The sequence below is a fragment of the Onychomys torridus genome, chromosome 16 (genome assembly GCF_903995425.1).
Source record: "Onychomys torridus chromosome 16, mOncTor1.1, whole genome shotgun sequence".
NCBI classification, from domain to species: Eukaryota; Metazoa; Chordata; class Mammalia; order Rodentia; family Cricetidae; genus Onychomys; species Onychomys torridus.
The window spans coordinates 66,589,263-66,612,768 of record NC_050458.1 but is presented as its reverse complement, the minus strand read 5'-3'; the positions used below and the strand labels follow the sequence as shown (position 1 = coordinate 66,612,768).

At 48.9% G+C, this 23,506-nt stretch overlaps 2 protein-coding genes across 2 annotated transcripts in view; one reads left to right on the top strand and one right to left on the bottom strand.

Annotated features, from left to right (window-relative positions):
- The first annotated feature begins 1,387 nt into the window (after positions 1-1,387).
- On the top strand, positions 1,388-8,307 carry Krt2 (keratin 2). Its single transcript, XM_036208485.1, has 10 exons — positions 1,388-1,631; positions 1,677-2,065; positions 2,983-3,197; positions 3,499-3,559; positions 4,335-4,430; positions 5,065-5,229; positions 5,495-5,620; positions 6,329-6,549; positions 7,613-7,647; positions 7,736-8,307. The coding sequence occupies exons 1-10, from the start codon at positions 1,388-1,390 to the stop codon at positions 8,305-8,307; spliced, it is 2,124 nt and encodes a 707-aa protein (XP_036064378.1).
- Positions 8,308-9,218: 911 nt separating this feature from the next.
- Positions 9,219-23,506, bottom strand: part of LOC118596757 (keratin, type II cytoskeletal 73-like) — a 14,619-nt gene continuing 331 nt past the window's right edge. The window contains exons 2-11 of the mRNA XM_036207636.1: positions 23,349-23,503; positions 22,541-22,601; positions 21,970-22,065; positions 21,438-21,602; positions 19,230-19,355; positions 18,643-18,863; positions 17,509-17,687; positions 16,558-16,737; positions 9,546-9,751; positions 9,219-9,392 (exon numbers count right to left, since the gene is read on the bottom strand). Of these exons, the coding sequence (XP_036063529.1) occupies positions 9,219-9,392; positions 9,546-9,751; positions 16,558-16,737; positions 17,509-17,687; positions 18,643-18,863; positions 19,230-19,355; positions 21,438-21,602; positions 21,970-22,065; positions 22,541-22,601; positions 23,349-23,503 (1,563 nt within the window). The remainder of the gene's footprint in view (positions 9,393-9,545; positions 9,752-16,557; positions 16,738-17,508; positions 17,688-18,642; positions 18,864-19,229; positions 19,356-21,437; positions 21,603-21,969; positions 22,066-22,540; positions 22,602-23,348; positions 23,504-23,506) is intronic.

The following is a 23,506-nucleotide window of genomic DNA, read 5'->3' as shown; positions in this document are numbered from 1 at the left end:
CCTTTCTTCCTCTTCCCCTCGCTTTCTATAGCCGAGGAAACCGAGCAACCGAGGCTCACAGAACGTGAGTTACCCACTGCCATTTCTCCCAAACAGTGTGTGTCCTAAGCCATTGGAAGAGAGACTAGCACACTGAGGTTGAAAGGAAAAGAAAATGCCTTTGTCTCACCCCAAATAGCACATTTAACATTTATGATAACACAGTTACCAAAACATTGCATATCAGTATTCTACTCCATAGCTAAGGCAACGAAACCACAAAGTTTAATTCAAGCTCATATAAGCCAATAAATGGCCAAACTGGGATTTAAACCTACAACCTCTGATTTTGAGTTGGTTCTGTTTTTCTGCAGCATCTGTCCAGTGTGTGTAGCCACTTGAACAGGAGAGACTGCCCGGATTTGGTGTGAATGTGCTGTGCAGAGAGCGGATGACCCTGCATAGACAGACTGGCTGGGTTTCCCCAAGTTCACTCATCTTTGAAGGGCAGTCAAGAGCCTGCCTTCTCATTGCCTTCCAAATCACAAGGCATGGTCTCTGAGCAAGAGTTGGTCCACACTTGGACCTCAAAGGCACGCGGTCTTTGTGACACTTTCACATGCACCCTGAGTCACACAGACTTAAGAACAGAGCTTTCCCCCTTCACTCTTTATCCCCTCTGGTCGTCAAAGTTCGTGGTGACAGGGCTGAAAAGGATCCCTTCCCTAATGCTTGGCCATGTGTATGTTTGGTATGGCCTGGGAAGAAGGGGGCTGAGATAAGCTGATAAATGGCTACACTGTCGCAGCATGGCAGGCCAGTTCCTCTTTATAAGCAAAGGCTGATTCTCCACCACAGTTACCATATGTTGAGACTGTCCTCCCATCCCCCTTGGGCCACAGGGAAGCAAGAGAGCTGGAAAGCTGGAGTGCACGCTCTCAGTGTCTCAGATCCCACCTTCCTCCCCTGGTAAGCTAGATAGTAAGCCCACACAGGCATGGGTGGTGGCCAGCTTCCCATGGGTCGGTCCACAACAGGGAGCAGCATTTTGCAGGACATTTTTTTTTTTTCAAGTTGAGAAACCCAAATCCTAATCTCTTCTTCTGATGATTTTACAAAAATCAAATTGCGTGACAGATGTGCAGATAAACAGGAGTTCGCAATCGAAGCAGGTTCTGGAATGGAGCTGATTAGTAGATGTTTTAATGGCCATTAGGTTGATAATCACTCACCGAGAATAGCTTCCAGGCAGACCAAACCCATGCATAAGTGGGCCCACACCCAAGCTCACCAACACCTAGTTGGCAGGTATATAAGGGGACCCTGTGAGTCTCCCAACAGCACAGTTCAGTCTCCAGCGTTGGATCTGCTTGGATCTTCTACTTCCTTTGCTGAGTTAAAAAACATCATGAGCTGTCAGATCTCGTGCAAGTCTCGAGGTGGAGGAGGCGGTGGATTCCGTGGCTTCAGTAGTGGTTCAGCTGTGGTCTCTGGTGGGAACCGGAGATCAACCAGCGGCTTTTCCTGCTTGAGCCGCCATGGTGGTGGCAGAGGAGGTTCTGGTGGAGGTGGCTTTGGCAGTCAGAGTCTTGTTGGCCTCGGAGGGTACAAGAGCATCTCTACTAGTGTGGCTGGCTGCGGCAGTGGATTTGGTGGCAGAGGTGGCGGCGGCTTCGGAGGCGGCAGCAGCTTCGGAGGCGGCAGCAGCTTCGGAGGCGGCAGCAGCTTTGGAGGAGGTGGTGGCTTCGGAGGTGGCTCTGGCTTCGGAGGTGGCTCTGGCTTCGGAGGAGGCAGAGGATTTGGAGGAGGCGGTGGATTCGGAGGTGGCAGTGGATTCGGAGGTGGCAGTGGATTTGGAGGCGGTGGATTTGGTGGAGGCGGCTTTGGTGGAGGCCGTTTTGGAGGCAGCGGTGGCTTTGGGGGGCCTGGAGGATTCCCTGGTGGAGGCATCCATGAAGTCTCCATCAACCAGAGCCTCTTGCAGCCTCTTGATGTCAAAGTTGACCCAGAGATCCAGAACGTGAAGTCTCAGGAGAGAGAGCAGATCAAGACTCTCAACAACAAATTTGCCTCTTTCATCGACAAGGTGAGTGGGAGAGGCCTGCGCCTTCTGGGATGAGATGCTGGGCTGCTGGGCGCGTGGTGCTGGGTGAAAAGGAAAGGAGAGGCTGTCAGGAGTCATTGGTGTGGCCACCAAAGCCAGGGGCCTTTGCGAATTTCAAATGGAAGAGATGCTGGCTTTGGGGGCCACACATTGTACAACAGTTTCTTCACATTTGATTTTTCAGTCCAAATATATACTATTTATAGAAAAATTGGCTGTCATAGAAAAGTTGAAATAGGCAAGTAGTGACAGAGCATGTCAGGCCAGGTGAAAGCAGTCGAGAGAGGGTAGGCTTTGTCTCTCCTGGGCGTTATTAGTCTAATGCAGTCCAGGAACCTGTACTTGAAATATGTTTGGGGATGAATAGAATTCCAGCCCTCAAGAGAACCACTCTCATTTTGGTGACCCATAAAATCCTGTCTTGTTTCCTCTGCCCTGAATTAGACAGGAATTTACAAGGTTCTTAAAACTCAGGCGGAGGAGCTCTGCCTACCCCCCAGGACTCTCCTATTTGGTGCCATCTGCTACTGGGCCAGCAGATGCCTGTTTTCTGTTTTCTCCAGAATTTATGGGACCTTGGCAGAGAACTAGAATGGGGGGAGGGAAGTGCTTGGAGTCTAGGGAGCAGCTGTGAACAGAATAGTGATCATGAAGTAGGAGAATTCTGAGTCTCGAGTGGGACAGACTCAGTGTCAGAAGTCTGTACACGCTCTCCATGTGTGATGTCGGGGGCCTCAGAAACCCTGCATAGTGTTTTCCAGCCTCCCTTGGATGGCGAGGGTGAAGTATTGTGACTTCTACATCTCCTGGAGCAGCACCAGAGGTTCTTGGGGGCAACAGTGGCTCACTGGTGTGACAGATGATTCAGACCTTATGTATTCTCTTTCTGACCACTGTAGGTTCGATTCCTGGAGCAGCAGAACCAGGTGTTGCAGACCAAATGGGAACTTCTGCAGCAGCTGGATGTGGGCACCCGCACCACCAACCTGGACCCCATCTTCCAGGCCTATATTGGCATGCTCAAGAAACGTGTGGACAGTCTTTCTGCAGAAAGAAGCTCACAGGATTCAGACTTGAACAACATGCAGGATCTTGTGGAAGACTTTAAGAAGAAGTACGTGACTGAGGAAACCCTGAGTGGAGATGGACTTTTGACTGAAGCCATTCACTCGCTGACCTCATGCTGGTGCACCAGGGTGGTGTGGAGTGGCATCTTTGTTGGTTACAAAGAAGGCAGGGGTTTTGGAGCTTGCACATGCTCGAATTAATGAATAGAAAGCTACCTTCATTTTGAACTTCCATAGTTTTAATCTAAGCATTTAAAGAGAGTATAATCTTCTAGTAGAAAAGGGGAAAGGAGGGAGCTGGCCAAATAGAACCAGTCTAACTGCTGTTGTCTTTTGGGGGCTCAACAGGTATGAGGATGAAATCAACAAGCGCACATCTGCGGAGAATGAATTTGTGACGATTAAAAAGGTGAGCAAGAGAATGCCCTGGGCAGGGTAGGAATAGAACTGTCTGACACCTCACTGTGTCTACAAGGAGATCCAGAAAACCACTGTGAGTGCACACACAGAGCCAGCAACAGGGTGGGGCACATTAGGAGCTGGTTTTCTTGAGAAGAACAGGGTCTCTGTGTACTAACTTCCATAGGTGATTTTTCCAATTTGCCTACTGTATTTGGGAGAGCACCTCCATCGATTATCCACTTAAAGAGTGTCATGAAAAAATACCCACAAAAAAGCACTTTATTCTTCTAAAAAGCAGAGGAGAAATGGGACTCTTTAGAATGTCTGTTTACTGGTAAAGGTTTGAGCTAGAAAACGACAGAGTGCTAGCCCAGGTCCTGCAAGGATTTTAGAGAATAGTCCAGGTAAATTCAGGAGAGTTTAGATGGACAAGCAGGTGGGAGGCATGAAGATTGTGGAAGGGCAAAGCCAGCGCACCTATTATGGAAACACACCATGTCTCAAGCAAGGGGGACTAGTTGGTAATGTTCGGCCCATTGCTAGCTCTCACGATGCTGGGGTGTATGAGCAGCTGATCTGGGCACGGCACTCCCTACAAAGGTAGTTTAGATGTTAAATGAGGGTCTGTGGAGATACAGCTCAACTGGAAGTGCCCTGGGATGCCGGAGGCAGCTAACTAACAGGCACTGGGTGGAGGCAGCAGAGAGAATATGGGACCCACGCAGGGGGCCATTCAAGGTGGGGCATATGAGTTGATCGAGAGGCCTCTGACTTCTCTGCAGGATGTGGACAGTTGCTACATGGACAAGACAGAGCTGCAGGCCAAGGTGGACATACTGATGCAGGAAGCTGATTTCCTGAGAACACTCTATGACATGGTAAAGGGAGCTGTTCCCAACAGACCCTGACCTTCCACCTTTCCCACCAAAGAAAAGTCCTTTCCAATTGTTAAAAAGTCTGCCAGAATGGGATTGTTGATTGGCTGACTTCAATGCAGTGAGACCATTGCAGTCCTCTAAGGGGTTTCCCTAGGGTAGGAATGGGGGAGAGGAATTTCTTCTTCTGATGTCATGTGACATTTGGAAATACCAGGTCAACTTTCCTTTCCTCCATCCTCTGCATGTCCAGCTCCCTTTGGAAGAGAACTTCCCTGTGTCCATGTGCCCGTGTGCCATTATATTCCAGAGGTTAAAATTCATCATGCCTCCTGTTCTCTCCCCAGCCTACTTCTGAGATAGGAAGGAAACTTAAAGGGATCTGCCATGGACCAGGTTCTTGCTAGGCCTACTGGACTGGTGGTGAGGGCATTTTATTAGGATGCCCATCAACACCTTTCTGCCATCATCTCCATCCTGAGGATAGCCCTGTGGGGGTACCACTTTCCACCCTACCCAAGGCATGCTTAGTTTGAGAGTCTACATTTCCTTAATGTCAGGGAAAGGAAGCCTCTCTCTGTGGCTGTGGGCAGAACATCATGGCTCATCACTATGTGTGTATGTATGTGTGTTGTAGGAACTGTCCCAGCTACAACAGACTGTCACTGACACCAATGTCATCTTGTCCATGGACAACAACCGGAACCTTGACCTGGACAGCATAATTGCTGAGGTTCAGAATCAATATGAGATCATCGCCCAGAAGAGCAAGACTGAGACAGAGGAGCTGTACCACAGCAAGGCAAGTCCTGGGGATGCAGAGGGAGCCACAACTGAGCCTCACCCCTATCTAGGTCATGTCTAGGAAGGGCATCAGAATGTTTGTCTGATGGAAGGCGAGCTCATTCCTAAGACAGTTCAGAGAATGGCACTAAATCCTCAGGGGCATGTGAGATTGTTCCTTAGGTTGGTGACCATCCCTGGCCTGTCACTGGCCTTCTTTAGCTTGGATTAAGCCTTCCTCAGACAGGACTTCCCTGTGAACTGTTTCCCTTTTCCCTCATCAGTATGAAGAACTCCAGGTCACTGCTGTAAAACATGGGGACAGCTTGAAAGAGGTCAAGATGGAGATCAGTGAGCTGAACCGCACAATCCAAAGGCTGCAAGGGGAGATATCACATGTGAAGAAGCAGGTGAGGCCTGGGGCTCAGGGTGGGTCCCCACCTCTGCCATCCCCCCCCCAAGCATAGGAGAGAGATAAAGGGACAGAGAGAAACTGAGAAGTTTACACCAATCCCAATCTCCTCCAGGTCAATGCTATTTAAAACCTTTAGAGTAGTTCAAGACACATTCTGAAGTGAGGATCAGCAAAGGAAAAGCAAGGGAGAAACAGCAGATAAAGCAAGGTCTTGTTTGGCTTGCTGTGACTGGAGACACAGCTTCCTCTTCTATCGCGGTGCAGCCCCTAGGCAGCAGCCGTGATGACTGTGTTCACAGAGGGGCGGTGAGTGGGAGGAAGCTAGTCCATGTTGGACCTTGGCTTTAGAGCTGATTGCTGGGGCAGAGTCTGATTAATAGGTAGCAGAAATTCTGCAGAATAGAGTTTCTTCATTTGCACATCGAACGGGATGGACAATGAGTTCTTGTGTTAGGAGGGTCGAGGGCATTGCAGGGAAAGCCTATGGATTCAGTCAAAGGGATATGGGAGGAAGATAGCTTGGAGACAGCAGCTAGAAGTCATAACACAGTGGTCTGCAACATCTGTTAACTCCAAAGGGGGCGCCCCCAAGACTTCCAGGGCCAGTGATTCTGGTCTCCCACACCAAGTGTCTTGCCCTTCATCTTCTCCATCAGGCTGACCCTACTCTGTAACACAGAGGCCTTCTCTCCTCTTCTCATAGTGTAAGAGTGTACAAGAGTCCATTGCAGATGCAGAGCAGCGTGGAGAGCATGCCATCAAAGATGCCAGGACCAAGCTCACTGACTTGGAGGAGGCCATGCAGCAGGCCCGAGAGAACCTGGCCAAGTTGCTTCGGGACTACCAGGAGCTCATGAACACCAAGCTGGCCCTGGACGTGGAGATCGCCACCTACCGCAAGCTGCTGGAGGGCGAGGAGTGCAGGTGAGGGTGTCGCTACAGAGGGTGTCACGGTGTACACTCTCCTGTCTCCTGGAGTCAGGGCAGGAGTGAAGGGAGAGAAGGCTGAGGACTGGGCAGGGCCTCTGGCTAGTGAGATTAGCATCGGTATGCTTCTCCAAGCAGACATTCAGGATGAGAACTATAACAGAACTTATCAGTAGAGAATGGTGAACAGGACCTGTTACAAGATGTTAAACTAGGTGGTAATTTAAAAATCCTTCTTTAAAAGAGAACACAAAATGACATGAACATAGGTAGACACACCGAAGGGTTTATCTCGAATTCTGAGGGTGACTAGCTTCCTTCCCCTCCACGGTTTGGCCCAGAATGGGGAGGTGGCCTCAAATGTGTCGGAGGGACACACTTTTTTTCTTTGAGGGCCTCTAGAATGACAAACAGAACCATCTGACTACCATATCAGCATTCTTAGGAAACTTAAGGTAGCTGAAGCTATTGGGAGAGGAAAAGCCAGGGGTGTCAGTAGCTAGTATAACAATGGAGCTGCCTTTCCAAGCCACTGCTCTGTACATGTCTGAAAGGCAATGCCTCCTGTTCCCATGAAGGAGCTGGCAGGCAATGGAACCTGGGCTGGAACAGCCAAGGCTTCGGTGGAAATGGCAGGGACCTGGGGAGGGTAGGCAGCTTCACAGAGTTTCAGTTCCTTCTGCTGAATGTTCATGGTGCAGCCTCGTTTTGAAATGTTGGGTGTGGTGTGGATTCTGGATTGCAGACTCCATGAGGTGGCCGTAAATACAACATGGGGTACACAGTCAGAAGTGACTGGTCCTTTCAGCCACTCTGGATCTCTAACACAAGTGTGTATTTTGATTGGAGCGAGATCTTGGGATGGATTGAGATTCAAGCTATAGAGATGTATGGGGTCTATCTGTCACCGCCTCTGTCAATCTCTGTCATCTGTCAGCATAGAAGGTGTGGCTGGCTGAAGTAGCTAAGCTGCACGGTAGTAGGTGGAAGTTGTAAAACAACTTTGTTCATCCACACGGAGTCCAGATGCTCAGTCACAATTTTTTTTTCTCCCTGACAGGATGTCTGGAGACTTCAACGACAACGTGTCTGTGTGTACGTAGTGGGGCATGTGCCTGTCTTAATGGGGCAGTGGTGGGTAGAGGTGGTCAGAACTCCTGGGTTGACATCATCTCTCCCACAGCCGTGACAAGCAGCACCATTTCCTCATCCGTGGCATCCAAGGCTGGCTTTGGCTCTGGAGGTCAAAGTTCCGGAGGAAGAGGGTCTTATGGAGGAGGAGGAGGAGGAGGAGGAAGCACCTATGGCTCTGGAGGCAGAAGCTCTGGCTCCAGGGGAGGATCTGGATCCGGAGGAGGAGGATACAGCTCTGGAGGAGGTTCTAGGGGAGGTTCAGGCTCTGGAGGAGGCGGATATAGCTCTGGAGGAGGTTCCAGGGGAGGATCTGGAGGAGGATACAGCTCTGGAGGAGGTTCCAGGGGAGGTTCAGGTTCTGGAGGAGGTTCCAGGGGAGGTTCAGGTTCTGGAGGAGGTTCAGGTTCTGGAGGAGGTTCCAGGGGAGGTTCAGGTTCTGGAGGAGGATACAGCTCTGGAGGAGGTTCCAGGGGAGGTTCAGGCTCTGGAGGAGGCGGATATAGCTCTGGAGGAGGTTCCAGGGGAGGTTCAGGCTCTGGGGGTACAGTATCTGGCTCTGAAAGGGGGGGTTCTGGTTCAGGGGAAGGTTGTGGCTCCGGGGTGACCTTCTCTTTTAGATAGAGATAGGTTCTTTCCCTACACTTTGATTCCAGAATGTCAGCTGTATCTCTGTATCTCTAACTTGGAGCAACCCCAATTTTTGTAATCCACCTCTGATGACATTTCTTGTTTTTGGAGAGGGGGTGATGAAAGACCTCTCATAAACAATTAGAGTCAGAGACACGCACTGTGTTCTGGGGAAGAATCTGTGTTGTCCCAGTGGGTCTTCAACCCATGTCCTGTTCCTGGCCTCTTGGCATTGCCCATCTAGCAGTCCTTTCCAGATGGTGCTCTGCTGGGGACCCCAGGGTAGCCTCCCTCCTCCATCCCCCAACAGTGGTCCGGGAAACTATGCCTCTGTGTACATAGCCTCTCAAATGGACTCTGGTTTCTGAGTGCTGTGGTCTGGGTATCTGCATAATAAACTTCATTTGCAATTGATATTGTGTAGTGTCTATTGGATGTCAAGCTTTGGTGGAAATGGGGTCCACAGAGAAAGGAGATTTGAAAGTGATAAAAGCAGGGCTCCTGGGTAAGGGATGGGCCTTTGAGGGAGGGGTGGCTGGGGAACTCAGGAGGTTTTCCTCTAGTAGGAGGGGACCAGGGATGGCCCTGAAGTCAGGGCTGGTGCAACATCATCAGGAAGGATTTGCCAGATTGGGGACCATGGCCTTTTCAGGTGGTGAGCTGGGGGAATTTATAGAAATTTTCTTTCTTGCCAGAAGTACTGTTCTTGAGAAGCATTTCCCACAGAGTGCCCCCCCCCCCCCCCCCCCCCCCCGCTTCAGACAAGAGCTTTGCTTTGAAGTTACTTATCTGCAGGGAAAACTAGCTGAGCCCTGGATAGCCACTCAGGTCATTACAGCGCAGCTTTTCAGTGCACAGCACACTCCGCCCAGCACAAACCAGATTTATGTCCCTATGAGAGCCCCCTACCTGGCCAGGCTGAAACAGAACATCCCAGTGGGATCCCCAGAAGAATCTGTTCCTATTTGCACAGCAGAGCAGCTCTGTCTCCACACACCAGGTGCCTCGCTTGGGCTTTCCCTTTCATTCAGGGACTCCCTGAAGTCTCTACGCAGGGACGTGCCACTCATGAGGAGTTTCTGGAGGTATGGAGAAGATTTCAGCTTTTTCCTCACAAAGCCCTGATGCCCGACTGGAACTTCCGGGGAGACGAGGAATGGTTGGGCAGCTTGGGTTGGTATTCAGTGGTCAGAGCGAATAGAAGGCAGGCCTTGATGAGGCCCTCGTCTTACCCTCGGGGGATGTAGGAGAGCCTGGCAGAAACAGGAGGTGTTCACAAAGAACGGGTGCTTTTGCTGGCCCTGAGCATCTGGGATGAAGAGTGGAAGGTGTCGGGAGAAGGCGCTCCAAGGGTTTCGGGTGACAAAGTGGCAGCAGGGGAGGCTGAACATCCTCAGCAGGGCCGAGAACCTCCCAGACCACAGCCACGTGGCGCGGTCTATGGAAGTAAGAGGGCGAGCTGGGGAGAGTCATGGCGGGTTGGTGGTGGTTTTATGGTACACCCGTGGTATAAACGTAAACACAACCATAAGCAGGAACTAGTTCCCAGACGCATGGCAGGAAGGGAGCTCCAGCCGTCAGTGAATTTGAACTTCCACTTTAGCTAAGAAAAGTCCAATCCCAGGAGGAGGCTTGGAATCCTAACCTCCACCTGCCGGTTTACATCCCATTTCTGGGCTTCAACAGCTGAGAGGTGCCTGGTAACTTTTGCGGGGTAGAGAGGTAAGGCAGGGCAGGAGCAGGGTTCACTCCCAGCACTTTCATTATGGTACTGTCAGTGACATGCATCTTAGTCCTTGAATTCGCAGCTTCTCAGCCCTTCCGCAGAGACAGCCCACTCAGACCCCAGCTGCTTTCTTACTGGACTCCCAACAGCCGAATCAGCCCTGAACATTAATGGAAAGGTACAGCCTGAGGCTTTCAGAGGTTAGGACTGGGCAAGAGGCCAGCTTTGCGGGGGGACTCTTTATTCCCCCCTGAGTAGAATGGAGTAGAATCTGGTCATACTCTCTACTCCCCATCCCTGCCTATTTCCATCAAGTTCAAAGATTGATTTGTCAAATTTTGGGCTTTAAAATGCAGAGAGGTCCAGGCAAGATTTGTGAATTCCATTTTCATAGGAAAAAAAGGACAAGGATTTACTTACACTGTGATGACGTGAGGTTTTCAGGACACCTAGTCCCTCCCTTTCTCTGTCTATAATATCTCATGTAAATCCAACTAGATCTTTTGCCTACTTCTTCTCATGAACTTCCCTTCCCCCCACCTTCTGCAGGAGTCCCTCTGAAATTGAACACTCTAGTTGTAAAATGGCCAAAGCCTCATACTGCGGATGAGGTATTTGTGTGACATTGGGAGAACTGTTTTTTTCCTCCCAATTTTTATTTCTGTATAATTTCAGGGGGCTGGACTGAGAGGGCCTCTAAGACCCCAAAGCTCTTAAGGCAAGAACACAGTCTATGTGTTCTTCATTTTCCAGCAATAGTGGTTTGGGACTCAGAGTTGGTGAGGAGGTTGAGACTGGTCTGAGCCTGAGTGTGAGCATAGGCTGCTCCCATTTCTTCTCATTCTGCTTAGATAAATGTCTCACACCATGATGAAGATGAGAGACTGTATTTGGCCACACAGAGATAAAGGCAGAGCATCCTGCAGGAAGTTCATGGTCTAGGTGGGGATGGATGGGGAATTTACAAACAGCTGTTCTTACAAAGTGGATGCCGTTAGTGCAATGGCTACTCTGGGGCCTATTGTGTATATTAAAGTCATTTAGGTGCTTATTTAAAATACATGCTCTTAGTTGCAGCTCCCTGGAGTTCCCATCACAGAGGAGTGGGTAGGAACCTGGAAATCCACATGATTAATCAGCCTCAGGTGCACTTGAGTCTGTGGTATGAGAACTGCAATCTGCAGACTCTGTGTTGGGCTCATTTTCTGGTATTTTTGAAGTTCAGTGGGCTCTTAGTAAAAAAAAGTAATGGTTAGACAAGAGACTATAAGATCTCAGGTACATTATTTAACAATTCAGAGCCTGATTTTACACATTTATAAAACAGCATCGCCTTACAGGGCCATTAGAAAGATAAACACAACGAAAATTCAAAGTGTCTACTTACTCTTTAGGGCTTGCACCTTCACCACATGCAGCAGGTGCTCATTATTATTATTATTATTATTATTATTATTATTATTATTATTATTATACAGTGTTGTGAGACTAAGGAAGGTTTCCCAGATATGATGACTGAACATCCAGGCCCTGAAGGATATGTAGGATTAATTACAAAATAATACCAATTTTATACAAACTACCAGAAGACAGAGCAGCCAATACCTTCTGTTTTGTTTTATGGGACCATACCAGGACATCGTAAAAAACCTAAACATGTTCACATCCCTCAAAAACACAGATTCCAAAATTCTCAAGAAGATATGAGCAAATTTGACTTAGGGGTACGTAAAAAGGATGCCACATCATGCTATGGGAGATTTAGCCCAGAAATGAAAGGTTGGTCAACATTAAGAATCAGTTACTGGATTCACTCTCCAGAAATGAAAAGGAAAAATCATATTTGGTATATTGTCATATTATAGAAGGAAACCACACATGGCCACCTGGACAAATGCAAAAACACTTGATGAATCGAATGTTCACTCATCACTAAATCAGACAGCATGGAGTGAACAAACAAGATGGCGGGCGCCTGCTGGAGACTCTGGCAAGTGGACTTGGGGCTCAGTTTTTGAATTTGAACTATGGTCTTCAGCTTGCCAGCTCTTCCATCAGATTTTGAATTGTAAAACTTCCACAGTCACATGGTGTGTGTGTGTGTGAGAGAGAGACAGAGAGAGACAGAGAGAGAGAGAGAGAGAGAGAGAGAGAGAGACAGAGAGAGAGAGAGAGAGAGACAGAGAGAGACAGAGAGAGACAGAGAGAGAGAGACAGAGAGAGACAGAGAGACAGAGACAGAGAGAGACAGAGAGAGACAGAGACAGAGAGAGACAGAGACAGAGAGAGACAGAGAAAGACAGAGTTCCCTTATAGTAAACATTAAATGTTGAAGGTCTTAATGCTTTTCCTATAAGACTGGGAATGGTACTAATCTTATTTGGTATTAAATTGGGGTTGCTAAACAGTACAAGAAATATAAAACATACAAGGAGGAAACAAGGTTGCTTTTATTTATACATTTGACTAGTATTGACTAGCATTTCTGGGTTATGGTGACTCACACAAATGCTGGCAATATTTGTAACTTGGTGATCTCCAAATATTTTATTACTTCCCATGGGAAGAAATAGTAGGAGGTACTGCCTGAAAGTCTAGGAGCTCACCAACCACACGGGGCACTCGCTGTGTGTCCCCTTGGGCACTTATGGATCCAGTACTTGATTCAAGTCTATACGTGTGCATTGAGTGTGGAACCAGTTGGCCATGATTCAAATCCTACTTCTACCGTTTAGTTGGTTGCATTGTTTTGGAAAAGCTCTTAATCCTTTGAACCTTACTGTCTACTTCTGAAACACAATGACATTAGTAATTACCTCCTAGCACTTTTGTGAGGATTAAGAAACATTATCTTTGTCAAAAACCTAAATAGTCTTGGAATATAATGTTTTGTGGTGGTGTTTTGTGAGCTGATGGTATTGCTGCAGATGGGAAAGATACAGACTGAAATATTTCTCTTTGTAAAATGTTAACACCATAGGGTGGGAACAATGGCTCAGCAGGTAAAAGCACTGGCTTCTCTTCCAGAGGACTTTAGTTTCATTCCCAGCACTCACTTGTCAGCTCACAGTCATCTGTAACTCCAGTGTTTGGGGGTCAGATGTGGACTTCATGGGCATCAGGGATGCATGTGGTACATAGATAAACATGCAGACAAAACCCTCCCACACATAAATAAATAAATTAAAAATGATTAAAAGTGAACACTATTTCCATGCCCTGAGAGTTTTAAATAAGACTCTGGTTATGTAGCCAGAATGTCACTCTTCACTCCATTTGACAGATGATAAAAACTGAGTCTGAAAAGCTCACCGCCACAGAGCTTGAAAGTGTAGAGCTGGAACTGGACATTATGGTCAAGAGGTTGCATGCCTTCTCATGTTCACTACACCGCTGTCTTCTCATCCGTCTGTATCTCCTCCAGTGGCCAGGTTAGAGGAATTCATGTGGTGGGTGGGTTTCATACAGAGCCTGGCTGAGTAGGGAGGGCATAGAATTAGGATATCTTATCTTGGTCTGGGCCCATAGGAGACCATGTGGGAAAAGTTGTGCTGAACCCTGCCAAGTGTGTGTGTGTGTTATCTCAAGTGGCTGCTGCCAGGTCTGCTGTCTCAGGGAAAAGAGGAGAATTAGGGTTTAGAGATGAAGCCATTGATTGATGGGATAGCCTTACTTTCCTGGCCTATGTAACCACTGAACAAGAAAAGCCCAGGCCCAGAATACTCCTCAGTCAGCTAGACAAATGGCCACTGAGTGAGCAAAAGAGTCAGTGTTCTAGACCTGCCTTGTTATACCCACCCCCTCCCATATGTATGTATGTGTGTGCATCTGCTTCTGAATACATGAAGGTCATGACCTCAAGTGTCATTTCTTGGACTCTTTCCACTTTCATGGAATGGAGGGAGATAGAGAGAGCCAGACCCCATTTAGGGTTGAACACTCAACAGTCAATTTTTCTCAGTACTTTGACAAGTTATGAGTCTTTGTGTTTATCTCTGCCCATTGTAAAAAGAAGCTTCTCTTATTGAGGTCGAGAGCAGCACTAATCTATGGGTATTAAAATCAACCTTTGAGAGAGTTTGACAACATGTTCCCTTACCAAAGTAGGTTTTCCCCACTTAGAGCCTATGACCTCCCCATCTATGGCCTTTTAACTATGAATTCTTTGAATGAATTCATAGTTCTAATGAATTCTTTCTGGTGAACTGGGGCTCAAATCTGATCAAAACGCAGTTGGTCACCTTCCTAACAGTTATACCACTCTTGCACTGTTGCGCACATTTTGCCTGGCATGCAGAGCCCACCACTGGGTAAGAATGCCAATGACTCGCCTGCCCTGGCATCCTCGTTATCTTATTTTAAATGCAGCAGGTCAGGAGAACAAATGTGAACAAAGTGTAATGCTGTAGATGATCCGCAGCTCCTTTCTCAGTGTGAACCCTGACTCAATGTGGCTCTGGACTGCAGAAAACTGGGGGGCATGAGATAAAGCCTAGGAAGAATGTCCTCTAGGGCAAAACAGGGCCACAAAGGCAGGGAAGTGTGGCGGGAAGAAACCAATGCAGTCAAATAGGCCAAGGTCTGCTGGCAATGCTATTCCTAGTATCCAGCTAAACAACAGTGGGAAAAAATAAAAATTGCTCACTCTGGAAGTGAACCCGAGTCCTGTGTGTCTGTCTACCATTACCCTGTGTCAAGTCCCTGTGATGCTCCTGGCTACACTGGCTGTGGCACTTGAAGCAGCAGAGGTAATGACTGCTGTCACAGTATGCTGGGAGCCATACTTAGGATCACCAATTAGTTCCCGAATTAGAATTCAAAATTCTAGTTCTGTCCTTGAAATCTGTTTACTCCCTGCATGGTGGTTTGAAAGAAAATGGCCCCCAAAGGGAGTGACACTATTAGGAAGTGTGGTCTTGTTGGAGGAAGTGTGTCACTGTGGGGGCGGGCTTTGAGGTCTCTTTTGCTCAAGCTTCCCTCAGTGTGGCAGTCAACTTCCTGTTGCCTGCAAGATGTAGCTCTCTCAGCTCCAGCACCACATCTGCCTGCACACCATCATGCTCTCTGTCATGATGATAATGGAGTGAACCTCTGAAAGTGTAAGCCAGCCACCCCAGTTAAATGTTTTCTTTATAAAAGTTGCTGTGGCCATAGTGTCTCTTTGCAGCAACAGAGCCCTAACTAAGACACCCTGAAGCTACAGGGCTCTTGTTCAGATGCCACACACAGCTTCCACCTCAATGCACACTGTTCTCTCCCTTGCGTTTGCATTCTGTCGCATCTGACAAAAATTCCTGCAGCCTAGGAACCTAGAGACATCTCTAAACACATAGTGTTCTGTAAACAAAGCACACACACATATATATGCATGTGTTCACACACACACACACACACACACACACACACACACACACACACAGATTCACACCTGCATACAAACATGCATACCATTGACTCAGTGCAAACTTTCTGAAGGACCACAAGGACTTGGATCATTTCTTCAAAGAGGAATCTACCTTTGGGGTTTTTAACCAGAAAAAAATCTATCAAGTCTTATGCTCTTCAGAACTGGCTTTCCAGTGCCTCTTGATCAGCTTTAAATTTTACTGCCAGACACTTGACTCCTCTCCTGATGTGTTGCTAAACATCGTACACCCCCTGACGGTTGCCTGAGGAAAGTCGGGATCAGAAGACACACCTGTGGGGTGTGGACAAGTGAGGGCTGGGTATCAGTGCAGGTGGTGCTGGAGTCTGTGCAGGGAGGTGAGGACCCAGCTTGTGGAGGGTCTAATTCATGCAGATCAAACAATACTTAGAATCCTGTGGAATGGAGGAAGCTCGGATGCCAGAGGTTCCCATTCAGTGACCACTCCATGTACAGAAGGGACGTGGCCTAAAATAAGGATTTCTTCAGGAAAGAGGCAATGTGACCTTAAATGAGTTTTATAAGTTTATTAGTGGAACACAGGAACAGAGAGCTGGGCCTAAGGGAGATCCATGCTGGATGGGACTCCCAGTCCTAAACTGACAGAGATTGCCAGATGCAACTATGGCCAGGTATTTGCTCTAGGGTGGGCTGGTTCTTGCAGGACTGTCCAGCAATATGCTTCAAGTCTCATGTGCCCATTTTGTACTGGGCATTAGGGGAATCAGGGTCAGCCTACAGGGAACCTTCATCTGCAGGCAGAGGGATCGGGTCCTCATGAAGTTGTGGAAGGCTAAGAGAAGTGGTTCCTTTGCACTGGGGAAGAAGGATGCATGAGTAACTCCCTAGAATCCTGGTGTTGGCTAATGAAGACAAATAAAAGGAGTTAGAGAGAAGGTAACGTTGGTAACAAAGAAAAGTAACAATCCAGTGACGGTAAATAGAACAGAAGGATTTCCTGGAAGAGAATCCAGAGAAAACCAAGGCTAGGCAGATGTCGGGGGTCAGCTGTTGGTTTATCTCATGGTTTTCTTTGTGGGTGAGCCCAAAGCCGAGGTCTTCCCTGAAACGTCCTTAAATTCGCTTGCACTACCCAGTCTGGCCTTGGTCTCTGCACGGGGACTGCAATTCCCACTCCCAGTGACACAGCCCCCAGACAGTATGTTGTAGCCCCCACCCACAGAGCTGGACCGGTAGCCATAGGTGCTGGTGCTGCCGAATCCAAAGCTGGCCCCAGCACCGACGGCCCCGGGTGTGGAGCTGCTGATGACCGCTGTGGACGAATGAGAGAAGAGGGATCAGTGGGCGTTTCCAGATAGAGTGGCCCTAAGTCCCTTCCAACTTCCAGCCCCCCAACTCAGACATCCCCCTCCTAACTAAACCCCTCACATGGACCCCAAAGTTAAGTTTAGTGACACACACTCAGTCCTGAGCAAATCAAGCCTTGAGAAAAACAGCCCTGATGTCACAGAATCCCCAGTCAGGCACCTGCTCTTTCTTGGATGAACAAGGAACAGCAAGGCTCCCCCAAAGGACAGGTGATGCCAAAACATAATGCCAAATCTTTGCATTTAACAAGAGAAGGCACCCGTATATCACTTCTATTGTACTTCTGGCAGCTTGAATTGGGGTGCCTGTGCTACCCACCCACCACCACCCCGCCTTAGGAAAAAAGTGGCTGAGCCTTGTGAGGCCAGTGATAACACTCATCTGTCCACATGACTACATGGGTCTCTCCACCCACAGAGGGGACAGGTGGCTCTGCACTCAGTGTCCCATTATGCAGGACAGTGTGACTGTGGGTAGCAAGAGAAGGCGATTGTGGGTAACGGGACAGGGTGACTGTGGGTATCGGGACAGTGTGACTGTGGGTGGTGGGAGAGGGTGACTGTGGGTAGCGGGACAGGGTGACTGTGGGTAGCGGGACAGGGTGACTGTGGGTAGCGGGAGAGGCTAAGCAGCTATCAAGGTTCATCCCAGCACAGGCAGTTTCTGGGGGAAGTGGTGAGTGTACAAACTCAGAATTGGGGGAAGCTAACTCTACGGACAAAGAAATAGCTCGGAATGGTGGAGGCAGGAGGATGAGTACAGGATGCTCCACAGGGACCCTGATGGCAGGCACCCACGCATTTACTTTGTGCTTGTTGGGGCTGCCTGGCACTATGCCTCAGAAACATGAAATACTCACAGATGCTCACAGCACTGGTGTGTTCCCCAGACATCCTGCACAGAAAAAACACAGGGAGCCTCCATCACACTTAAGATTCTAGCTGAGCTTCCCACTCACTGGGCATGCTCCCCATTCACTGGGCACAGGCCAGGATCACCAGGCAGTCTAATTCCACCTCCACCAACCCCACCAGCCTCCAGCCAGTTAGAAAGTGTCAACAACCTCTGTCTCAAGGCTAGAGCCTCCAAGTCCCTCCTGCCATCCCCAGTCTACCTCCCCCACTTCAGAGATAGGAGGCCTGTAGTCTTGGGGCTCCCACACTAACACCGCTGCCAGGGCCCCCCTCCACCTGTGGAGTTTCTCTTGAGCTCATTACTTGACTGCTGGGTAGCTGAGGCCTGAGTAAGTAGAGGCATGGAATATAGACCAACTAAAATAGTAATGTACAAAGCTCCTGCATGAGTTTAGACCAGTCCTTGTCCTGTGTCCCTCCAACTATACTGGACTTAGTGTGGCCCACATTATTATCAATTGAGTATTTTCAGTTGACTGCCTTTTATAGGAAAAAAATGCATTTCTCTTTTTTTTTTAAAAAAAAAAAAGTCATTATGTCACAATGAACAAAACCAGAATTATATAACCAAATAAGAAAAGAAGAAAAGACATGTCCACTGTGAAAATAAAGCAAGTCAACTGGAGGAGGGGCGCAAGATTGCTCTATCTGCCAAGAGACTGAACTTAGGACCCACTGGCCTTCCATGAACACAAGATATTTTTGTAAGGGCCACCAAGGCCTTGAAGCTGGAAATACTAAGCTGAAACTCTCTGAAGAGCTGAGGGGAAATGGAAAGGACATGGCTGTCATACTGTGTGGCTGGAAATCGTCCTGGGGCTTGTTTGTGGTTAAACTGAAAAGCATCTATAGCCCCTCCAGTGTCCACATCCCACAGTCTAGGGAACTGGACCAGGGGAGGACTGCAAAGTTTCTCTTGGTGTCCCCGCTGTCACCTGCACTCCTCGCCCTCCAGCAGCTTGCGGTAGGTGGCGATCTCGATGTCCAGGGACAGCTTCATACTCATCAGCTCCTGGTACTCCCGCATCATCCGAGCCAGCTCCTCCTTGGCCTGCTGCAGGGCGCCCTCCAGCTCATCCAGTTTGGCCCGGGCATCCTTGAGGGCACAGTCACCTCGCTGTTCGGCATCAGCGATGGCTGTCTCCAGGTTGGAGCACTGAGGGGCAGGAGGTAGATTCCCCCCTGAGTTCTGAAGTACCTAGGCCCTACTTTACTCCTGTGTGCATGTGCTAATGGAGGAGGTGGGGGCTACTCTGTCCCACTACACTTCCAAGAATGTATCTGGCAGTGAGGACCTTCACTTGGCCCCAGGGAAGTGTCTCAGTCTTGTAGCTTTGGGGGAAACCCTATAAGGGTTCTAGACTTCAGATGGGAAACACAGTAGTTGAGGAGATGAGCCTTCTCTGAGGAAGGGGTTTCTAGGACAGAGTACAAAGCAAAGGATACAAGCAGGAAGCCACCAGCCTCCCAGCCTTCCCGTGGGGTTATGTAGGAGGCCTAGTCAGGAGTCTCTGTCACTCACTTGCTTCTTCACACTCTCAATTTCTGATCGCAGTCTCTGGATGAGCCGTGTCAACTCAGAGATCTCGTTCCTGGTGTGTTTGAGGTCATCTCCATGTCGGCCAGCTGCCAGCTGCAGCTCTTGGAACTGGTATGTGGGAGGTAACAAAGCATATGTATGACTTAAGGGTTATCAATGCTTAAGCTAGCACAGAAAAGGTGCTTTGCTCGGGGCCATGCGGCAGAAGAGAGAAGGAACCCCAAGTCCCCAGCTTCAGAGCCTTTGTTTCTATAACCATCTGTCCCCAGACTTATTCATTTGCCTTAAGCCTGGCTGATCTTCCTGAGGGTTGGAGTTGGCACGGGACTATTGGCAGTCCCAACTCTCCACACTGCATCTTTGCAAGATTCATCCCCAACCATGACCCTCCCTCCCTTCAAAGTCAAGATGAAATTCAAACTCCTAGCATGGAGTCAAGGTGCCTACTTCTCATTGCCCTGCCTTCATTTATCTGGTTCCCCAGCTTTGCCAAATAAATGACTTAATGACTCGCATGCCCCCATGCCTCTTGAGGGAGTATGAGCTTCTCCCTCTCCCAGAACCCTTCCCCTACCTGCTCCCTCTTCCTAGTTGTAGCTAGGCCAGATCAGGAGACCTTCCCTAATCCACCACTGATTAGGTGCAATTAGCCTGTGACCCTGGGCTCCAGAAGTCAAACATATCAGACCTCACTGACATGTTTCTGTGCCTTCCTCAGTGGACGATTTTTTTGTTTTGTTTTGTTTTGTTTTGTTTTTTCCTGAATTCTCAGTACATAGCATAATGCCTCGCTGGTGCTCAAGAAAAAGATCTGATGAGTGAATAGATGACTGACAGAATGAGGAGCCAATTGGCTGATGTATTTTCTCACTTCCCCTTCTCCCTGCTAGCATAGCTGAGCACAAGCTATATAGACTTTCTTGTTGGGCATGGAAGGAGGGCGGGATCACCATTGAATGTCAGCCATGAAACCTTTAGGGTTGTCCATTGAATAGTCAACAGAATATCCCAGCTCAAGCTCAGAATGCAATTTAAAGGGAAAACAGCAGGCATGGTCTTTGGCACTTCAGGGTGATGTGTTGCCTTGCCCCCTTCCCAGAATGCTCAGCTCTTACCTGATTCAGCACCCCAGAAGTGCCAGCACCATCACCCCTTATCAACTGAGTGCTCTTGGTGAGTTTCTTGCATCTGTAGGGTTCACTTATCCATCTTGCAATGGTGACCATGACAACCAGCCTTACAGCCCTGTGGTCAGCACCTAGCCATGGCATCCCTCTCGCTAAGCCAATGGTAAAGTGGAAGTACCAATAACCCACGTGGCAAACGGTGTATAATCACATCTGTGAGACTCGTCTGATTCTTCTGAAAAGGACTATGGAGGTGGAAGCCTGCATTTGAACGCTGGATCCTGACAACCTATGGGGGCTTAATTACATGGCCATTCTTACCCTGGCTTGTGAGAGTAAACAGGGAAGGAACTAGTGGGACCAAGTCTGAGCCTTCACCAAAAAGTCGAGGTTTGTGTTGTCCCTTAAGCCGTGAAGGCTAACCCTTCCCCAACAGGCTGAACCTCTCCATCCAAGGCTGGGAAGGAGATGGGGAAGGAGAGATAAGGTCTCCCACGGGTGATTTATCGAGAGAAGGAGTCCAGTGAACAGCAGGGAACAATTAGAAAGTTACTATCATGATCAGAGAAACCAGATTATCTAAGAGTCACCTCCTACCCACGCCCATCGGGGGAGCTAAGATGTGAAGGATAGCAACACCCTCTTCATCCTTGTAGGTGGACTTGAGTGAAAAAGCGGGGGTTGGCTGATCCCAGATCACACTGAAGAGACCTATGATTCACCGTAATGACAGAGCTGAGATGCCAACCATCACACTTACCCTCCCCCAAGTGCACTTTAGAACTCTCTGCCTCCAGAAAGTGGGTCCTGCCCAATCCCACCTAGTCCTGCGTTAGGATACATCATTTGCATCATGATTTTGCATCCTGAAATGGTTGCCATCAGCCTAAAGGGAGCCCAAGGACAGAGCTATGTCTTTTCCTTTCTTGCTTCCCACAGTGTCAAGGTCATTGTTGTATTCCCAGCTAGCTAGAGGCTGTAGTGAGTCATGGAACAGAAAAAAATGAGACCAAGCCAGACCCCCTACACACACACCACTGGAGAGGTATACAGTCAACCCCACCTTGGTCTGGTACACCATCTCAGCCTCAGCTTTGCTCTTCAGGGCAATGTCCTCATACTGAGCACGGACTTCGGCAATGATGCTGTCCAGATCCAGGTTTCGGTTGTTGTCCATGGACAAGATGACAGATGTGTCACTTATGTGGGACTGCATCTGAGCAATCTCCTACAGGAAAAAGAATGCATTGTAACCAGGGAAAGATGACAAAATGTTGGCCCTATCCCAGAGGATAACCCCAGGACATCCAAACAGGCACCTGCCACATTCCCTAAAGCTATACAAGAACAGAGCCAAGGCTTTGAAAAACTATCCAGTAGATGGGAATCCAACTGAGGAGAAAGTCACATATCTGTCCCAAGAGGGGGCAAGATAAGGAAAATAGCCTGCTCAGCTATCATCCAGCCTTTGAACTACAAAGCCTTCAGCACCCGAATGCGGGAGGGCCCTGGGCTCTTAAACTGACTGATAAATAGGTATCTTATCATCCTAAGTCTTTCCCCAATCCAAAGCTAGAGGCAATGACAAGCCTTACCCCCTCGTACAGACACTTGAGGAACTTGATCTCTCCATCCAGGGCATCCACCTTGGCCTGCAGCTCCACCTTGCTCATGTACGCTGCATCCACATCCTAAAGGGAATCCAGACACCTCCTACTGACCAATCTCTTATGAACCCCACCCTATGGCTGACTGTCCCAGGAAGACTCAAGACTCCCGGGGCAAGAACCCAACTTCATCCCAGACTCACGGTGAGGGGTTTCTCCACAGGAGAGCACAGACCCTGTTCCTCCCCACAGTCACTGAGGCAGCCAAAGAGACTTGCTGAGAAAAGTTAGAAAGGGGGCATGGCCCTTCTCAGAGTCCTGTGCATTACTGACCATGAGCTGGGAAAGACTATCCACAGCTGGACTCTTGTCCATTTATACAGCTGTGAAGATGGCAAAGTGATCTATGCTAGACAATCACCAGTGTCCACAATGGACATAGCCAGCCTTGTCTCTGGGCTTTCAGCCCCAGGCCCTCTGGGGAGTGCAGGCCTCATTCCATCCTCTCCTCTTACCCCTGCACCCACCACGGGGGACTGAGGCCAGGTGCCCTTCTTACTTTCTTAAGCACCACAAATTCATTCTCAGCAGTTGTACGCTTGTTTATTTCTTCTTCATACCTGCAGGAAAAGCATCGGTGAACCAGGCTGGGGGTGCCAGGGTTTATGCGTCTATATCTGTGCATTCTCACTGAGAAATACAACAAGATATATGGATTGTGGATCCTTAAACAGATGTTTTCAGCTGTCCCAACTTGGTAGGGGTGCTTGTCTGAGTTGTCAGTAGGTACCTGGGCTTGGTGCCTGCAAAGTTTGGGTCTAGGTTTCTTCTGATGCCTGGGGAGTGAGTCCATTTTCCCTCCTCCCTTTTCAGCATCCAATCACAGGAGCAGGACAATGCCACTCCAACCTGAGATGGGAGTCCAGGAAACCAGAACTACCCGCACCCAGGTCAAGAAAGAATATGGCTCAAATGTGCAGGACTCAGTGAGAGAAGTTCAACAGGAACTCCACTCCTGCTCTGCTTGGATTTTCTGGGAACTTGGGGCACCCTGGGTGAGCTTAGGAACTGGAGTCCTGTGTTGCACACACACAAGGGCTCTCTAGAAGAGTTAGGAAGCAACACACAAAAGAGACAAAAGAGGAGACTGCCTCAAGGGGAATCCCTAGTATCACCAGCAGGTTGAGTATCCACGGTCCAGCCTGCTTGGTTATGCCCATGAAGGCTCTCATCTTTCTGGATGAGCTCAGATGGCTGGCTTGTTCTACCCAAGTTCAATCCCCCTGAGGTCACAGGCAGAAGTCCCAGGACCTGCTTAGAAGGCCCCACCCCAGGGGTCAGCTAGTCCACACAGTGTCCCTGCTCACCTCTTCTTGCAGTCCTCCACGGTATCCCTCATGCCCCTCAGCTCCGAGTCCAGCCTCACTCTGTCCCCAGACAGCCCATCCAGCTGCTTTTGCAGGCTGCCGATGTGGGCCTCATAAACAGGCTCCAGATTGTTCTTGCAGTTGCTCAGGTCCAGCTG